The sequence below is a fragment of the Miniopterus natalensis genome, chromosome 2, assembly GCF_054644295.1.
Source record: "Miniopterus natalensis isolate mMinNat1 chromosome 2, mMinNat1.hap1, whole genome shotgun sequence".
Classification (NCBI taxonomy): domain Eukaryota; kingdom Metazoa; phylum Chordata; class Mammalia; order Chiroptera; family Miniopteridae; genus Miniopterus; species Miniopterus natalensis.
Window position 1 is genome coordinate 28,649,853 of NC_142082.1, and position 21,028 is coordinate 28,670,880.

The 21,028-nt window shown below is 40.4% G+C and overlaps 1 protein-coding gene across 1 annotated transcript in view; it reads right to left on the bottom strand.

Moving 5' to 3' along the window:
- The window catches only part of MYO16 (myosin XVI), a 385,194-nt gene that overhangs the window by 96,811 nt on the left and 267,355 nt on the right, over positions 1-21,028 (bottom strand). The window contains exon 28 of the mRNA XM_087814233.1: positions 3,809-3,911. Coding sequence (XP_087670359.1) covers positions 3,809-3,911 — 103 coding nt within the window. The remainder of the gene's footprint in view (positions 1-3,808; positions 3,912-21,028) is intronic.

Consider the following 21,028-nt stretch of genomic DNA (forward strand, 5'->3'; position numbering starts at 1 on the left):
GGAATTTAAAATATGGTATTGAGAGAGCCTGGCATATTGTAAACTGGATGGATTTACCAACATGGTTTAATAAGACTGCTCTGAAACTGTCTTTGCTCAAGTAGTGATTTGGAACAAGTGTTACCCTGGCTCGCCTGTCAGTCAGCGCCACCCATAAACCCTCTCTGGACCCTGGAATGTCCTGGGGACTGGGGACTGCCTGAGGGACACCTAGGCCTCAGCTCTCGGGCCTAGACCCGATAGTAAATACTGTATAAAGTCAAACGCTTCTCCACGGGATTCCAGTTGTTCTTTTTCTTCTCCGTATTTTTTTCTCTCTTTTCTTTTTCTCCCTTTTCTCTTTTTCTTTCCAAGATGCAGTTAGGGACAAGAGCCCAATGGTGCTGTGCTATTTAAGGGTCATTTGGCTGACAGTTTGGGTAAGAAAGATTCTGATCAGAACTGGCCTGCGACGGGAAGCAGCCAGCTTTTTTCCCCTTCATCTACTGGGTGAATTATAAACATTAAAAAAAAAAAAAAAAAGACACTAACTACGAGAAGCAATCTGCTCAGGCTGATAAAGAAATATGCAAGTGCCTTTGATCAAAGCTCCAACTGTGATGCATGGTCTATGTCTTTCAAGTTCTGCAAGCTGAATAAAAGGACGTTAGACGGCTACATTAAAAGATATAGATCGAGTTAAATGCAGTGGAAAGAACAGAGCATGGCGAGACCTAGATGTCCGTGTCAGCAAAGGGGCTTTTCCACCGAAACTAAATATTAACTGCGCCTCATATTTTGATCAGCGTGCTGATTTCTAAGACTCTATTTCCTCATATTTAAAATGAGGTCATTACTGTTCACCCTGCCTACTTTCCTTGTTCTACACAGAGATGCTATTAGGCTTAAAGCAAATAAAGCAAAAAACTCTGAATAGTTGTGTGTTTTTTAAATAGAAAAAAACACATGCTGTAGAAGAGAGAAATCATTATTTATGAAATATTAAAAAGTCCCACTGCATCACATACTGACTCCAAAGCCACCACTATGTAAATACTAATAAATAGCACAGGAGGATCGGTAAACAGGCGCAGCAGCGCTGAAGGTAAGACGTCTCTCTCCTCATCTGGAGCAGGGAAGCACAGGTGTTCACCGCCACGTATGCGCTGGCTTCAAGGCACAAAAGTGTGACAACTATGGACTCCGAATCCTATACTGACGATTCAGGGGCTTTACTGCACAAGGTCTGATTAATGCCAAGGAGAAATGAAGAAATCGCATAAGATCTCCAAGACCCATCAGAGCAACAATATAAGAATCATAGTTTTAGTAAAGAGAATTGAACTCCTAGCTAATACTCTGTACAGGTTCACACGGCAAAAGATAACTCTGATCTTTTCTGTCACCTAGCACTGCTTTTAAAAATAGGGAAAATAACAATGTATGCTAACCATTCAGAGCCAAAGGATAAACACTGCCTGCCTTATAGAAATATACACTGTAACTCTTAGCAGTTTGGGAATCATGCTACAGATACAACCACCATCCATTAGGATCTACTGGTGCTTCAAATAGCTCCTATTTATCCTTGTGTGATGAATCACCCAGAAGAGAATGGAGAAATTCTTCCTGCAATTATCAACACATTTCGAACAAATGTTTTTTTTTCAAACTGAGGAATCTGACTTTTTAGGTCAAAATTAAATGATTAAAAAAATTATTCTGCTCTCTGACTAGCATAAAAGTGAAATATGAACAAGCTCTATTTCTGGGAAGTCAATGATTTGTCTTCTATGAGAAAGTACTGGAAGGTTACATTTTGGAGCAGCTGAAGAAAGCAGACTTACCAATTATTTAATATGGAACATGGAAGCAAACATGCTCCATGAATCAGTAAATTTCTTTTTTTTGTTTGTTTTTTTTGTTCTGTATTTTAAGACTCCTTTGGGGAGGTAAAGGGTGAGAGGAAATGGAATAGTTCAATGAAATGGGAGCTTTTTCCTATATATATTTTTTTATTTTGATGAACGTTTTCAAAGTCCCAGTATGTGTTTCAACTTATTATTGCCCTCAGCTGCAGTTTTAAGTATCCCAGCACATGTAGAAATGGCCAGTTTGTTCCCCAGTCCCCTCGCACATGTGACCCCATATACTACATGGGTGTATCAGAGAACTGATAGGTGGTCAGGTATTATGGTCACTGCCAGTCGCTTTCTTAGTGGAAGAATTATTCCAGACTCCCTCACCTTTCTCCAACAACTCAACCTTCTCTCAACAATACTTTTTAAAAAATTGTTCCTATCTGTGAGTATTCTTTAAAGGAAAAAACACAAGAGTATCTTACTGTTACTTATTCATGAACCACTACTATTCAAATGCTTCCTTAAAAAGCCCAGCAATAATTCAGTTAAAAAGGCTTGTTAACCTACACGCCTGATCAGCATTCTATACGTGGCCCCTACACTCACGTCAGTAACTCCAGAGTGATAAGCTCGCATCACTCTGTGTTAGTAATGCCTCCTTCCTTCTTTTTTTACCCAATCTTTTGGCACAGTGTGCAGGCATGACTACTACAGACTGTGTAAGCCTCCTCCTTAGACTATTATTTAAAGTTCAACTCCATTATTAGTTACAAGAAAAAAAAAAAGAGAGGGGAAAACGATGATAAAGAAAAAGATTGGGTGGCACAGACGATTAAGTCATGACTCACCATGCTAACATTCGAGGTTCTCAGTTCTTCAGCACAGAGGAACGAGTGTGCTGCTCCCAAGCCAGCAGGCTACCTGTTTGCCCAGACTGGCCACTTGCAGACACGTTCAGCAACCCTGAACCTTCTGAAGTGAAGACCTTGTTGGGGCTTTATCGGTTATCACATATTTCCACTTGTAGAAGCTCTATCGCTTTTCAAAAAAATGAGATTTACACCTGCTTTCCACTAATTGTTATGTTTTGCCAAAACTATTAGCCACCATGCTCTTTGTTGCCTAAGCACTTAACAGTTGTTTTATAGCTAGAGATGCTCAATAAATTCCAGGACTTTATTCTGTTTCCCTTCATTGCTCCAATATTATCTTCGTGACTCTCAAGTTTCAAATCTCCTCTTCCTTACCCTAGTCAGGTGGCGTGCTGACCTTGTTTAAGGTATTAAACCAAATCCACACTGTGCCTCATTGTTTCTGGGGAGTATTTCTTGTGTTATTATGTTTCATGTTCCTTCCTCCTTCTGGGAGTCTAGTTATTCCTCCAGTGGGCCCCTGGGTTCTGCCAACCAAAAGGACCACAGGACATAATTAAATGTTTCCAATTATGAAGATTTTGCCATTAAATGAGTTTGAAAGGACAGTGGCATTTTCAGTGTGTGGTAGGTGAGAAACAGGGCAAAGAGAAACAGAGAAAAGGAGCCTAAATAAGACTTGAGCCTGGGAAATCTGGGTCTAAAGAACATTTGTGAGATACCAGCCAGGAGCCAACGAAATCAATGCTCCATCCCCACAGTTTGCTTTCTCTGGCTTCTGCTACCTTCTAGACGCTTCCAAATGCTTTCCTGACGTTTAAACCTGCAGCACGGACAAACTGAGTGGGGCTCCACGAACGTCTTGGGGGCCCAGCACAGGAGCCTGCGGCCTCCCTCCGTGTTTGCTGCGAGCTGCTGAAACCAGGAAATCAGAAAGACTGATGCGTTTCCAGGGAATACACTCAGCGTCTCGCCTTGCCAAACACATCAAAGCAATTTGTTTTTGCCAGTGAGACTCCGGTGGCTCCCCACAATGACTCAGCTCACTTATTTAAAATCCTAAACTGGTATGCTAGTAGCTTGTAGGTCACTAACCTGCCAGCCCTGTAATTTATACCGCTGCAGGACAAGCCGACATTTCTCCTCAGCAGACAGCTTCTTCTTCTCGCTGGGGAGTGTCTCTGCCAAGGGCTTATACCTGTGAAAAGCAGCAGGGACACAAAAGTGGTGACTGAATTCATCAAGCCAATGATTGTAAGCTACAGAGCTGTCTTTGTTACACTGCTTCTTAAATTCTCCCCCGTTTTACTTTATTCCATGAGTCCCCACATATTCCACCCACTGTGCCTTTAACAGGCAACTGTGAAAGAACACATCTTTCACATGGAAAATGATTTTTAAAATGAATCAAATATATTTTTCTATCCCTTAATACATGTTTAACACTATCATGGAGTGACGCAAGCCATGTGGCAAGAGAAACTTCGGAGAGAAAGAAAATTAATCTGTTAGTTTTCACTTAAATATGAAGAATGATCTTTAAAAATACAGCTTTGGAGAAATCCCAGCATTCTGTATTCCCACTGGAGAGTGCATCTCGGCTTAGTTAGAATCGATAATAAAGGGAGTAGCAAAACATCCAGAATTATTATTTAAGTGAGAGGCAGAGTAGCTTTCTCCCCACATATTAGATAACTGAGCATTTCAAATCTTCCAGAAGGACATTTTAGTCTGTCCTGGGAAGTTCTTTACATTATTATCTTTCATTCCCGAGCTGAAATGCATGACAATATAATAGTTTTCTACGGATTTATATAAAAATGTCTTTTCAAAATTACATCACCCACTTAACACATCGATGTAAAATTTTTCCTTGCACTTACAGTATCGAACCCGACATATAAGTAAAACTACATTAGAAGGAGGAAGAGGAGGGAGAGGACGGCAGACAGAGGAAATGAGGGAAGATCTGTGCAACTGCATCCATTTCAATTGCGTGCATGCGGTTCTCATGCTGGGCTGCTCAGGGAACTCAATGCTAAAAGTTCAATCACCTACTCTGCTGTTATTTTCTAGTGTATCTTGGCATTTCATCTAAATTTTGCTGCATCAAATTTGGCATCTTCTAAAATAAGCTTTTGTGTTTCCTTGGGGCAACTAAGGAAGGAAGGACATCGCCTATGCGTCTTTATTGACTCACTTTCCTGCGAGCCAGCACCGAGAGCGCAGGCCATGTCCCCCTGACAGCCCCAGTGGATTTACACTCATTTCTTTATCTCTGCAAGTGCTGCAGAGAAATGAGGGGCACAGCATGCGAGCCAGCGCTGCAGTAACTATGGGTCTGGCATATAACGCAGGCTGCAAAAATATACATATTTGACTTTTTCCGTAGCAGACATTTATTTCCTTTCTTACATCCTAAGCATTGTCACTGACAACTCAGTACAGATGCTGCTCTGCTTATGATGAGGTTATGTTCCAATAAACTGATTGTAAATTGAAAATATCTGAAGTTGAAATGCATTTAATACACCTAACCTAGCGAACGTGCTCAGAAAACTTACATTAGCCTACGGTTGGGCAAATCATCTAGCACAGGAATACACTGTAGAGTGCCAGTGGTTTACCCCCATGGCTGACTGGGGGCTGAGGCTCAACGCCCAGCATCACGAGAGAGTATAGGGCATATGGACAGCCCAGGGAAAGATCAAAATTCACCATCTGAAGGTCAATTTTTACTGAATGTGTGTGTGGTACACTCGTAAAGTCGAAAAATTTTAAGTCAAAGCATCATAAGTTAGTGACTATCTCTATACTATTTGTCCTGGATTAAGGATTGTCATAATCTTCCTAACCTCCACCCAGACAATGTAGATACATCAACATCAGCAACAACCCTTCCTTCTCATGCATAGATTTTTGCTCATGTGTCCAATTCAGGGTACAGGAGGGAGTAAAAATAGCAAGTAACAGAGACTGAACATGAAATTGTAGAGCCAAAGGCAAGGATATAAAAATCCTGCTCATCATTTTGATCACACTGAATGGACTGAAATGATCTGTGGATGACAGAAGCATTCGGTGGATCTTTTTTTTTTAAATAATAGTTAAGAATGTGATTTCCTACCCTGCAGGTGCTGAAGTTGGTAGCTATTTTTTTCACTGGCCATATTGTGATTACAGCAAAAGAGAAAGATATATTTCAAGGACAGAGCAGAGAGAGCAAATGGGTCTATGGGGTATATGTGTGTGGAGCGTTGGGAAGTGGGAGTAAAATGTGCAGAGGGCAGTGGGGTGGACGCCTATAAGTTTATGAGCATCCCCAGAAGATGCTGGTGCATGACATCAATGCATCAGTGAGCAAACTTGGATTTTGTTTCATAATGTTTGAGTAGTTTGAAGATGATAAACGATATAATTAATTGTACAGTGTGTTAAAATAGGAAAAAAACTGTGTTGGAGATCTAAACACAGCTTCAGGTTCCAACTGTGTAGGAAATTTGCTAAGAGGCCATTGTCAAGGCACTTAGCAAGTAAGTCTCCCCTTTCTCATGTACTTGTGTTTCTCAGGATACGACACAAGTACTACACTGTACTAGTCTAATTCCTGTCAGTCTTCAGCGTGTGTGAGCTTCCCTAGGGCACTGGGTCGTCTCTGTAGCTTCCATGGTGTCTGCTCGATTGCTTCTGTATGAAGCAAGTACAGATAAATGATGGGAGGCCGAGGAATTGGGCTGGGGGGTTGGGGGATGGGAAGTAACATTTCTTGAGCACTGAAGGAGTACAAGGGGCTTTTTGTATGTTATTTCACATACTCCTCCTAGCTGTAAGAGGTCTGTATGATCATCTTCTGATAGTGAGAAAGCTGATGACAACAGAAATTAAGTCAAGTTCACACAGATGGTATATGGGTTGGAATTGTGTCCCCCAAAAAAGGTATGTGAATGTGACCTTATTGGAATTTGGGTTTTTATAAATGTAATCAAGTTAAGATGAGGTCATTATTGAATATGACTATGTACTTATAAGAGGAGGAATAGGACATGTGATGACAGAGGCAGAGACTGGAGTTATGCAGCTGCAAGGCAAAGACTCCAAGGATTTCAGGCCACCACCAGAAGCTAAAAGAGGAGAGGAAGGACTCTACCCAGAGTCTCAGAGGGCCATATGGCTCTGCTGAAACATTAATCTTGGACTTTCAGCCTTTAGAACTATGAGAGGATAGGTTTCTATTCTTTTAAGCTACCTAGTTTGTGGTACTTTGTTAGGGCAGTCCTGGAATACTTATACAGGTGGTAATTTAAGCTGGAGTTTAAACCCAGGCCAATATAACTCCAGAGGCAATCTCTCCATGACCATTGCTACTAACAAGCCCTCAGCACCGGACAGTTCTAGAATGGAAAAGGAAGAGACTGAGCATGAAAAACTGAAAAGGTAAAACCCAACAGTAATCATCAGTACATGGGACATGCAGAGATAATTTGCTGCTCTCTGACCTTTGAGTGACTGGGCCTCTTCTGTAACAGTAAACCAGAACTCATAATGAAATACAGGCTCATTCAGGCACTCAGGAAAATCAATGTGCTTCTACCATTTAGCCAGAGTTACACAATGAAATGAAATTAGTTAAATTGTCTTTTTATTCTTCTATAATTGTCTCATTCTGGAACTTTGTTAATTATCACCGAGAATTGAATTGACATAATTCAAGTATCTGAATACAGTATTAACAAGTCAGAACAAAATTCTTACACTTGGTGCCTTTTTCTCATTTTATATTGTTCTTTTGACACCTAAAATGGTATAATCCTGACATTTCAACTGAAAAGACAAAAACGTCATCCTAGACAGGGTAAGGTACTCTATTTTAGTGTAATTAAAATCACCTTGTCTTTTGGAATGTGAGTGTCATCTGTAGGTGGTGTCACTGGTCTATCGCTGTGCTAAACGTAATCTCACAGAAAATTCCATCCGAGGTCAAATGGTAATAATGAGCCTGGAGCACTACATAGGTCCTGAGCACAGGTGTGGTCCCAGGTAGGACTTCTCAGCTCTCATTCCCCACACCCTCCGAGCCTCTTTTGTCCAAGATGAAAACACCACAATCTACTGAAGGCCTCTGTGTTCAGGCTGATATCTGCCCTGAGTCCATAATAAGTCAACTGACTATAAGAAACAAACGTTAACTCTTCCAGCAAACCTATTCTTGTCTCATCCTGTCTTGGGATGAGGGAAATGATTGGGATCTAGTTCCATGTCCAGAATTGGGGTCCTGTGGCTCATTGGGGCTCATTCAATCAATCAACCAATATTGACTGAGCACAAAATATGTACTGGGAGTGCAGCCAGGAACAGAACAGATGAAAATCCTCACATTCTCTGGTGGAAACAGAGAAAATAGAAACATAAATGAGAAAGAATGTCAGATACAATGAGAGAGATGATGAAAAATAAAGCAGGAAAGGGTTCACTGTGGGCAAATACCTGAAGGATAAGATGGAAGCGGTGGCGCTCTCTGGGGAAGAGCCAAGTTGAGGGAACAGCTGGTCCAGAAGCCCTGAGTGGGGTAGTGCCTGCCTGTTCGAAGAAGGATGGATATCAAAGAGGTGGGTGTGGCTGGAGCAGAGCAGGGGAGGGGAAGAGGGAGGAGGAAGAGTCACAAAGGTAACCACAATGAGTAAAGATGCTGATCATGAGTCTAAGGACGTGGGCTTTGACTCAGAATCCTGGGGACTGGTGTTTGAGCAGATGAGTCATGTCACTTGACATTAAAAGAATCACTGAAGCTTCTAGGCTGATAGTGGGTAGTAGTGGAGCAAGTGGAGAGCCAGGGAGGCCATGTGGAGGCTCTTCCCACAGCCCAGGATGGGAGCAATGGATTTCCTGGTGGATTGATGTGAATGTGAAGGGAAGACAGGATCACTCCAAGATTTCTGACCTGAAGATGAAGTTGACGTTTAAGGTAAAGTGGGATGGGAAAAGTAGTAATTTCCCCAGAAGAATGCTGTATAAACAGACAGGAAATAGTGCAGCTGAGGAGAACCAAAAAGGAGGAATTCAGGTGGAACTCCAAAAGGAGGTATGGACTAAATGTCAGCCAACACTCCAGAGACAGATTTACTACCTCCCCAGTTGACAATCGCTCAGCTGGGTCAGTCTCTCCTGTGGCATGAGCTTCTTTTGCCTGACTGGACAGCATAGTACTGACCATTTAGGAAATTGAGTCTACTTCCATTACAGTGCTGGGTATTTGGTGCTCTCTTAGGGTTCAAACCTAGAGCTGTGTGAGAGGCTCCACTTGCTTCACTTCTCTTGTGAATGTCTCTGAGGACATTCAACATCTTCTTGCCAGTCTACATCCTGAACTTCCAATATATAAGAACGGGGATTCATGGAAAGTTCTATCACAGTTACTGAAAACTTCTCTAACATGTACACTATTCATGAAGTACTTTCTCTACATCAAGGATTCAAGTGCGAAATTCTCCTTAATAGACTCACAGTATTGGGAGTATGATGACATTAAAATAATAACGGATGTCGGGGTAATTTACAAAATTAAAAGTGAAAGACCACATCATAGGTTGTTTTTATTTTGAGGTAGTTAAGAGGGATGGATTGCAGTTGAAGCAAAGAAAAGCTAACAACTGAGAACTGTAAAGCAGAACTTAAGGAAAGTAATGAATTAATATTTCTTTTCAAAAGTGATTGCTCCTTTTAGTTTTAAGAAGACAGGCCTAGAGATTTAAAAAAAGAGCTTATGCAGCAACCATACAAGTCAGGTGAAACGTGGTAGTGACCCGACTCACTACTTTAAGAAATCTGCCAAGAAATAGTAGAAGCATTTCCTTAGAAAAATACAAGGCATGTATATCAAGCTGGTGCTGCAGCAACAAAACTCAGATGCAGTTGCTTAGAAAAAGTTCTCCTTCCTGAGTATTGACTTCATCTCTTCATTCACAAAGAAAATTCTATTTTGAAGATTTCCGTCCTAGAAACCCTTAACATTTAATTCTATTCAACAAATATTTATTGAGCACCGACGACAAGCAAGAACCTCTGCCATGAAATGTGAGATGTGTTCTAATTTCACCGTGCATGCTCAAATATAAAGCATGACATTTTTGGCCAAAATTATATCTCAGGAAAGATGTGTTTTGCTTATTTCAAGACCTTTTTGACATTATTTATTATGGACATATTTTAGTTACTGCGTTGGGGACAATCAAATAATGTTTGAGAAGACCCATTAATGACGCCATCCTTCAGGATGGAATGGATACTCCACAGAATGGGACAGGAAATGTCACAGGAGCTCTATGTTGGAAGGCTGATGGAGAAGGACAGCTCCTAAGGGCAGAGCGAGGAGGAACAGGACAGGAAGGCAGGACTGGGGCTGCGCAGCTTCAGAGCAGCCGAGGGAAGGCGGAGCGTGGAATGCAGTCAGCAGCGCTAAATGCTGCTGAGAGCTTGACGCGTGTCCGCACTAAGCAGGGGATGCTGGATTTGGTGACTGGGGAGTCAGGACAATGCCAGAGACACAGAGGAAACCAGATTCCTGCGGCAGCAAGACATCAGCAGATGGTGGAGAAGTGCACGTGCTGGGCTCTCATGGTTCGCCACACTAAAAGAAGTAAAGGTCAATAGCTTGAGGATGAAGCAGAATTCATCAAAGTGGGGTTTTCTGGGTGTTTTTTTTTTTTTTTTTTTTAAGAGGCAAGGAAGAATCAACAATGCTTATAGGCAACATTTGTAGAAATTTATAAATTCTACGTCTGATTCATGCTTATTTTTGAGTATTTTCATTTTACTCCATATTTTGCCCATTAATTTTTAGCTCTCGTAGGACAGGGATTTCGTTTCTTCTATAACCATTTCTCTGACTATTTCCCACAGGGCCCTGTGGGGTTTCTCTACCTGGCATGTAGGCCATGGAGGTAGGGGCCTGGCCTTGCTAAACTGGGGCGCACTTCACTGGTTTACGAACTCGCCCGGGCGGTTCCTTCCCCTCCTCCTATTCGGACTCTCACGGTAAACACAGTGCAGGCGCGGAAGGGTGATTTTCTAGCAATTTGGGGCAAATTTCCAGCATCCGGAATGCTGAGTGGTGGGTTGAGCTTAGCGGCTGCCTAGCAACAGGGCTGACATCCATCATGAAAAGAGAGGAGTGAAGAGAAAGGAGCACAAGTGGGCTTGAGAGAGAAATAAAACCTGTTTCACTGTGCAAGGGAGGGAGCATAAGAGGAAGAAATGAGACACAGAGAGAGGACTTGCAAAAGTGCTCGTCAACGAAAGAGGAGCGCCTTTTCCTTCTTTTAAAGAAAAGGCTGTGAAAGCACAGGGATAAAGTCGTCAACAATTGTCTGGTTTACACAAAAATCTTCTGTGTTCCCTAAGTGTGCACATTCGTTCTCTTCTTCCCATGCCTCTCAGGGCTTAAAGATCCCACCCATGATTGCAGGTTTGTCCAGGCTTCGGCCCCTGGACCGTCTGTCCTGTAGCGGGGTGGCTCTGCTGTCACAAAACTCCCCCCCCCCCCCCCCGTCCACACTAGATAATAAAGCTGGCAGGGCTCAGCCTACCATATGGAGCCTTTTCCCTGCGTACCTGCCCTATCCCATCTTCTCCCACTTTCCCAGAGTTCTCCCGCACTGATCCAATTAGTCATTTTGGAATTTCTCACATTTCTTTGCATCTGTTGTGCCCCCTGCCTGGAGCTCACGACTCTGATTCACTTCCCAGTGCCTCGCCCATCTCCATTCTTCAGCACCATGACTGCTTCCTCTGTATTTACAGGAAGGACAGACAGGGGACAATTGCTGCGCTTTGCAACGGCTTTTGCACCTCCTGGATCGTTCAGGCGTGGAGTTTGTTCTAGAGTGTATTTTTACATCTCTTGGGACCAACATTAAGTTTATCAGTGCACATCAGGATCTAAACAAACTCTACTAAGGGGAAAAGAAGTCTTTACGTTATGACGATGACAATCCCAGAGCTATTGCTCATGCCACTGATTAAGACTAGTTTCCCTTCTCTTTCCAAGTTACGGCGAATAGACTGCTGTCATCTTTTGAAACATGGACATGCCATTGAAAGACACTGGCCTTTCACATTCCCATGTTCCTCCTGGTTAGAGAGTCCCCAGGAGTGGAGTCCTGGGGAAGAGCAGGGAGGGCACTGAGAAAGAGCTTTCCCACCGACACCACCCTGCAGCCCCACGCCGGTTCTGTTGGGGGCTGGGCGACTGGCAAGGTTAGGGACATCCCTACCTTCTACTTGCCATTCTCTCGAGATGAAACTGGAGTAGGGGAGACAAAAAGGAGTGGGGGGAGAGAGAGATGGAGGAAGGAAAGGAAAAAAGAATGGAGGGCGGCAGGAAAGCTAACAAAGATTTATAAAGCACTTTTAAATTCCTGGTATAATGATAGGTTACTCCATATCATCACTGACTTCTCACAGCCACCCAAGAATGACATTAAAGAGGTTTCGTGATAGCTTCAAAGAGTTAGTTCACAGAGGAGCTGGGATCTTAATCCAGGCTGTAGGATCTAGAGTCTAAGATGGCTTCAACTAAATTAATTTGGGAGAGAAAATAAAAACAGACACCATTCCTTTCCATTTTTATGCTTGAAAAGATAAAGGTAACCATCATACAGAATGTATAAATGAGGAATATTGATGAGAGGAAATGGAAAACTTTAAATTCCAAGTCTTCTAAATCAAGATTATATTCGCCTCTTTCTCTCTGTTTCTCTCTCTCTTTCCCTTCCTCCTTTCCCTCCCCCTCCCTCTTTCTCTCTCATTACAGTGGTGGTTGTTTTTGTTATTACTATTTTGATAACATTATTATGTGATTATTTTAATGCCATCACAAACATTAACTCTTAAAACTCTAAAACATAGCTTCCAAAATTGCGATTCAGTGTCTGACGTTTACATCACCACTGGTAGGGAGCCAGGAGAGAGAAAGGAGCTACATGGCGGAGAAACGGGAGTTCCTGAGTAATCCCTGAACCAGCTGAGGGGCCTTGGTGGGGCCCCTCACCCTTCATCTGAAAGTCCCCGGGATGATCCTGCAACTCTCCCTTTGTGTGAGTTCTAACCAGCTAAAACGTGCGAATGAAGGAGAAGGCTGTGAATGACCACGACTGAAGTGCGGCCACTTCCATCAAAGCCACTTCCTTAAAGTATCTCTTTCCAAAGTCTATAGCAAAGCACATCACCAGGAGATGCAGCCTAATCCTATGGTATTCATTCATTCATTCATTCATTCATTCATTCATTCATTCATTCATATGCTTCATATAATTAAGTCAGGGGGCTCTCCTCCCAGACAATATGAGAGCCAAATAATAAGAAATAATGCTAAATTTTACCTCAGCTCCTGGGCTTAGGCAGTGCCACTATGCAGATTAAAAAATGAATTCAGAGCATCTACTAAGAATTTACATGACAATGCTCTCAAGTTCTCTTACTTAAAGCCAGCTCCACCATTTCATTTTAATTGTGCAATGTAACGATGCTCTATTTATTCAATAAATGGATGAAGGTGAAACACTAAATTAGTAACGTCCCAGCGTGAAATTTGTTCTAGGCTTCATTTCCTGAGCAGCCTTTGCAGCATGGAACATTTATTTTAGCCAGATTTGTACTTGCTTTTAATACAGCCCCAGGATATTTTTCTACACAAAACCCCATCCGTGCATGCATAACACTCTAGAGCCATGGACCATCGGGCACATTTAAAACTGTGCTCTCTTGGGGAACTGAACATGTGATAAAGCTGAAAGGAGCTGAAATGATGGTTGCAGGCAAAGGACCAATCCTGCTGTTTTCTGATCTCTTTGTACACACCCAGAAGGGTGCTGAGCACAAACAGTGCTTTCGTCCTTCACATTTTGCAGAGTTTACTGGTTGAGCCATAGCCTGTATTTATCAGGTACAAGAACAGCTTGTTTAGTTACACTGAAAAGAACAGATGTTCATTTGTTGTTGAAACCTAAATAAGAGAGCTCTTTAAGCTATATGGTTTAAGAAAAATTACCCCATTCCTAAAGCTATTTGCTACTTAACCAAACATTCACCAGGGTCGGTCTGACCTCCTGTCTTTGAGTACAGACAGAAAAACAAGGCGGGCCAATTTATTTTTTGCACATATTTGTTATTCAAGTGTTTTCTCTCCCCACTAAACAGAGAAGGCAATTCTTCTCCTTGGAAATAGCTAAAAAGTTTTATGGAGATTGGTGGCTAATGCAGTTATTTTATTAATACAAGTTTATTCCTATTTCAGATATTGAAATGAGTTACTTAGTATCATATAAATCTGTTGTTCAGAATATCACCGTCATTACAGTTGGTTAGCCAATGATGAAGAAGCTAAGAATAACGTATGATCTCCAAAGAAACAGTCTGGCATTGAAACTAGATCACACTACTTCAACAGTAGTGAATGTTTCTTTCATACATTTACTTTTGAAAATGTGTGATGATGGTTGAATTAAGACTTAGGGTTTGGTATCTGACCCTAATCATGTTTGTTCAATTGGAGAATTATTTTTTAAAACCACTTTATTGAGTTATGATTGACTAACAGAAAGCTATACCTGTATAATGTATTCAACTGGATGAGTTTGGAAATAAATACACATCTGTAAAAGCATCACCACAATCAATGCCATAAACATATCTATCACCTCCAAAGGTTTCCTCCCACAGTCTTTATTCCTTTTTTAACACAAGATCTATGCTCTTCGCAAAATTTTAAGTTACAATATGGTATCGCTAACTATAGACACTAAGCTGAACACTAGATCTCTAGGACTTACTCATCTTGTAGAAATGACACTCTGTGCCCTTTTACTAATACCTCCCATTTTCTCCCTCCTCTCAGCCCCTTGCAACCACCATTCTATTCTGTACTTCTGAGTTGGACTATTTTAGATTACACAAATACGTGAGATCAATAATACTTGTCTTTGTTTGTCTGGCTTATTTCATTTAACACAATGTCTTCCAGGTCTATTTATGTTCTTGCAAATGGCAGGTTTCCTTCATTTCTCAGGCTGAATACCTCATTGCAAATATTAGTTTTAAAACATAGTCAACCAATTCTTGTAGCTAAAACAGACATTCATATGGTGAGTAATTAAACATTAGCAGTAGTTAATTCTGACATCAGTTGACTGAATTATGTCATCTTGAGTGAAGAAACATAAGAAACATGCACATTTTTAAGGATGTGATTAAATAATAAATTTAATATAGAGAATGAAATGTCTATTTCTTGTCAGTGAGGCACTAAGTACAGATATGATGTTACTTTTGACCACTACAACAGAAATGTTTTATAATAGTGTGGGATAATTAATATTAAGAATTTGGATCCAGGACATTTATATTTTGAGTGATAACAACATAGGTACCTAAGTCATGTTAAATATTGATTATGTATTTTCACTACTTGAAAACATTAGCTAGATAGGTCCACATGGTAAAAGATGCATGATATTTAAGGTATCTTGGAAATTTAAGTATATTATCACTCACTAATAGGTACTAATATCTCTAATGAAAGTCTTAACTCAAAGAAAGGCATGATTAAATAGGAATTAACCAGAATCCTGTAAGAATTGATAATATGCAAAATGCTCTGCCATTAACATACCACACACCTTTGACATAGTACACACTTAAATGTTCTGGGTCCTATCACTTATACCTCTTACATTACTTTGTTTCATAATTATCCATTAAGAGTAACACGTGTATAATACTTTGTTTGATACAGGAAACAGTGGACACTCAAACAGTCTTGCATTTGGGTGTCCTCTCAATAGAATGCTGGATGTTTTCCCAAGGACCCCTGGGAATACTAATTCTATAGAGGAACGACCATTGATTGATTTTGACTAAGCTATTTTGCAGCTCTGTAGGGATAAAATTTAAGCTGTAGAAAACTGATAACAATGCAAGTAATTCCTGTCCACAGCAACACAAATGACCTTTGTCTTGGCAGCACAAAATAAATTTTGTCAGTAGAGAACACAAATCTCTGTAAATCAAATTTTCATTTGAACTGTTTACTCTTCATTTCCTCTTTACGTGAAGAGCTGAATAAAACCTTTGATATGTAGTCAGCATACATTTGCATGGCCATCATGCTTTTACCCTTTCCAAAATTATACGTAACCACAATAAAGGGTGGAAATTGAGAATTAGCAAGGATGGGTTAGCATTCTAGTAATAATCGAATTCAATTTGAATCTTCATTCCAATATACTCTCCAAACTCTGTAACCCAGTTTCTACTTTTGTGCACACCACTTTACCAAAACATCGTATGTCACAATAATTAACAATTTATGTGTCAAACCCAACAACTTCATTGCAAGAATGTTTCCTCCTACCACACTTTTCTGTTTTACATAACCTGATCTTCTCTGTAGCACATGAAACCACTGACTATCCCTCCTTGAATCAGTTGTCTTCCTGGCTCCCTTCCCATTCTTTATGTTACCCTGTTACCTGTCTCACAATTTCTTCTTTATAAACATAATTTCCTCCATCCTTCTACTAAATGTATGTGCTTTTCCAGCATTTGCTTCTTGGCTCTCCTGGAATGTCTTCTTTGAGCAACCTTAAATACACTCAAAGCTATAACTATCATAACAGCTCTAAAGTTTATGTCTTTTTATTCATCCCAATCAAGTTATTTCCATAAAGCCTCAACCACACTGATTAGTGTGAGCAAGTCTTCTCAACACATCTGTCTGGTCAATTTTTCACACTGTTTTGCTCAACAGGGACTCCCCATCTTCAGCATGCAGTTCTAGTTTTTAATAGACTAGTAGATCTTTCATGATACTTTGTCTTTTCTTAGTTTAAACACCCCCCAGCCATGAAGACCATGCGCTCTTGCCATGCTGAAATTTACGGAACTCACCACTCTGCCTCTCTGTTGTGCTTCTGCGGACAATCGTTTCTTGGCTTCTTTCGGGCTAAGTCTACATGGTCTTCAAGCCTCAGCTCAACGCCATCTACCCCAGGAAATCTTATGAGTTCCTTCCCTGGAAACCTACACTGGTCTAAACATTGCCTGCATCCGTTTCTCATCACTCCGTGTTGTCATTTTCTATTTCCCCTAGTTTCTGAGGCAGAGAATATTCTATGCATTCTGTATTTTTATCCCTAAAGTATCCTGAGGGGTCTGTAGTCTTGAAAAGAAAAAAAAATTCAACAGCTCTTTTTGAGTGAATGACGAAAGGAAGGGAAGAAAGGAGAAATGAGAGGAGGTGGGAGAAAACAAAAATGTAAGGCTTATTTAAATATTATTTTATATATTAACATAATCCAATCTCTAATATCTACATAAGTATATTTATTTATCAAGGAAAGACAATGTAATTTTATATTTAATATTTAATACTAATTTAATAATAACTCAGGGATATTGCTTTGCTGGTGATGTCCCCTTGTACAATATATAAAAACAAATGATTGTACCATCACATCACACACTAGCTGTCAAGTAAAAGCACACGATTTCATAGTTATTCATTCCTTATTTTTATTTCTAAGTTATATTGAGGGGCATGGACCATTTTTGTCTCGCTAGCACCTGGTCACTATCTCTGAGGTCAAAGTCATCGTTGGGTTTCTCTCAGGCCCTCTCCATGGCAGTGAAGGGGCACTGGTGGTGTTAGAACCATCAGTCCCAAGATGTGGTCATTAGCAGGAACTGGCAATGTGGTCTTTCCTTCTCCAAGCCGCAGTACCCTGCCAACTGTTTCCTAATAGCACTTCCTCTTAATCACATGAATTATTGAAAAATGTTTAAAGTATCCATTGTTTCTTCAGCTGGGTCTTCTACACTTTCAGATTGGGTGATATTAAAAGAAGACTGTGGCTGATTTATTTAAAACCATTTTTAAAACATCTAAACATAGGCCTGCTGAGTGTATCTGTTTCAGTGAAAGTAACAAAATGGATCAACTTTAAAGCTACATATATATGTAATGCATAATATATGTGTTGCTATAGGAAGATGTATCCTGCATAGGATCAGAAATCTGTATTATGAAGGGAGGAAAAGATGAAAGCCACTGCTTCCCAACAGCTTAATCCCCAGACACTCCGCCTCTTTTACAGACTGTTGCAAATACTTGGGATGATGCCGGTGCCCTTGAAAACCCTCTCATACTGTCATAATTGCCACTCACCAAATGTGATATCTGTACAACACTCTGGAGGTTTACCAGGAACCTTATAAAACATTTAAGCAAAGGGTCTTGCTCACACTATTCTTGAAACTGTTTCTGGCCAGCATTAAGTGGGGACTCTCCTTATAGGATTCTTTAAAGGCCATGGGGTTCTTGACCCTCAATTTTTTCTCTTGTTTGTCTTCTTCTCATTATATCTTTCAAAAGTTCTTGACTATCCTTCATGCCTCCTTCTACAAAATTTGCCTTCTACCCTCCCCCCTCAGTGGGTCATTCCCCAATGTAGAAATACAGAGGACGCTTTGCATCTTCATTTCTGGTTCCCTCTACTGTAAAAACTCTTTTGGCCACAGTTTCCACAGGATTTATATTCTCTTGGCTTTTCTGACACCGCACTCATTGGTTTTCATCTAGAACTCTGGTTTGAAATACTAGCCATCATCTTGCCACATTCCAATGCACATCTTCAGCCAGACTTTTCTCATACTCAATAGCTTATCAGCCTTCTTACCTTAGCAGATTATAGATACCTGGACCTACCACATTCCAAACTGAGCTCATTCTCTTCCCTCGACACCTGCTTCTGCTCCACTATTATTTCTCAGTGAAGGGTACCTAACACTGACCTAAGACATGACACTGAAACCCAAACTAGCTTTCTAGGAGTCATCTCCAATTTTCATGTTTGAAGTCCTGTGTTTATAAACACTAAATGATGCCATTTTCACATTCAAAATATCTTTTTTTTAAAACATCTGTCCTTTCAATCCATTCAAATTTCCACTGTTTCAATGTTAGCTGCTAGAAGTAATGTGTAACTGGAGGTAATTGCCCTCTCAGGGGACATCTGGCAATGTCTGGAGACATTTTTGGTTATCATGATGGGGAAGGTAGAGTGCTCCTGGAATCTAGTGGGTAGACCCCAGGTATGCTGCTAAATATTCCACACTGCATAGGTGGGCCCCCACAACAAAGACTTATCTCGCCCAAAATGTGACTTTTCAAGGCTGAGAAACTCCGTGCTAGAGGGATCTAGCCCAGGGGTCAGCAAGCTTCTTTTGTAAAGAGCCAGACTGTAAATATTTTAGGTTTCATGGGCCATATGGTCTATGTCACAACTTTTCAACTTGCCCTTTATAACATAAAATGGGGCATAGACAATATGCAAACAAACGGGTGTGCTATGTGCCAATGAAACTTTATTTAATAAGCCCACTGCTGACTGGACTTGCCCAGGGGTCATGGTTTGCTCACCACTGATCTAGCATAAAGGAAATTAAAGCCACATTATTACACTGTTTTAAATGCTTTATGTCTATTAGCTACAAGATAAATTCCAAGTTTTGTACCCCAAAATACACAGTCTTGCCTTTCTCTCTGCTCCCATCTTCTTTGCTTGTTCTTACGGTGCTGCAGTGAGAATGTGTTTCCCTGCACACGGTTTCAGGCTTCTCACCTCCTTCCCGTTTTACATATTACCTGTAACTAACCTTACCCTTAGTCCCATTCTAAGCCTGAGGTCTCTTCTATCACCTCCTTCAATGCGCTTATTTCTCATCATCAGTCAAGAGTCCCTGAGGGAGTCCTTATTAGTACTTTCATCTCATAGGTAAGCCGCTTCTAGGATCCGCTGACATCCTGCAGAACTATCTTATGTATCTGTTCCTTCCACTCAGCTGGAAGACACTTGAAACTTGGGCAGGACTTATTTATCTCTGTATCCTCAGCACTTTGAATGGCCTCAGGTAGTTTGTAGGAACTCAATACTAATTCCAATGAATATCTTTTATAGAGATATCTTTGAGCTCTCAAGCTTTTAAGTCTTTAGGAAATAAGGGTAAGATTTAGTGCAAGAAGAATAACATTTAGAGGTAAGTAAAGTATAGGCATAATATAACATTTTACCTTGTTAGATTTTATTTGATTGCTACTTTTCTTAATTTTTTTATACATATATCTTTATTGATTTCAGAGCGAGGAAAGGAAAGGAAGAGAGAGAGATAGAAACATTAATGATGAGAGAGTCATTGATGGAGCCCGCAACCCGGGCATGTGCCCTGACCGGGAATCAAACCCTGATCGCCTAGACCCTAGGTTGACGCTCAACCGCTGAGCCACGCCCAGCCGGGCATCTACTTTTCTTAATTTTACATACTTTAATGAATGATGCTAAGAAAATATATTTTCAGCCTCATATAAAGATTTTATATTTCTAAGCAAATCAATAAATGCCATATGAGAATCCTGAGGAGAGAATGTACAGGACTCATTTACATAGATTATACCTTTCAAGGCCTGTCTTGTTCAGGTTTTTTGTTTACCTCTTTGAAAAAGATTATTTCATATATATATATATATATATATATATATATATATATATATATATATATATTCCCTGACCACTGACTGAAGTGGAATGGCAATAATACATAGTAAAGCCAAAGATGTTTGCTTAAATTTTAATTTTTAAGGCTTATTTCTGGCCTGATAAATGTCTGATAAGAGGCTATAGCAATATTTGCAGGTATTGGTTGTTGTAAAGATTTCTGAGATAACATGATAAATGTAAGTGAAATGTACTTTTTAAAAAGCATACCCTCTTTTCCTCATTACTTATTAAATTTTGAAATACCTAAAGAAATGTTTTATGTCTCAGGGTTCCCCTGAGTTAAAGCACTGGTAGAGCATCAATAAGAGAATTGAAGATTTCTTGCTAACTCTTAAAATTCTACTGTGAGCAAAGCAGGTTGCACTTTTTTCTTGAGTCAAAGCATTCTGGGGGACGGGGGGGGGGGGGGAGGCAGAAAGTCCATAAGTCTATTCAGAACTCTGCACATAAATGCGTATTTCTGACCATTTTGGTCATAGAATCTTCCAACCCATAAATTCTCTAAGAATAAGAATGAAACTCATCAGCTTCCTAGACAATGTCTAACGTGCTTAATTTTAGCTTAATTAAAATCCCATGCACACTCAAATATAGTATTCGCCTCCACTTCCTATCCCAAACTCGTCTAGCATCATCATTTCATAAAATACCAGCTGCTCTATGTCACTTTTTATGCAGAGGTACTAGCCCGTTTAGGAAAAGTTGGTGT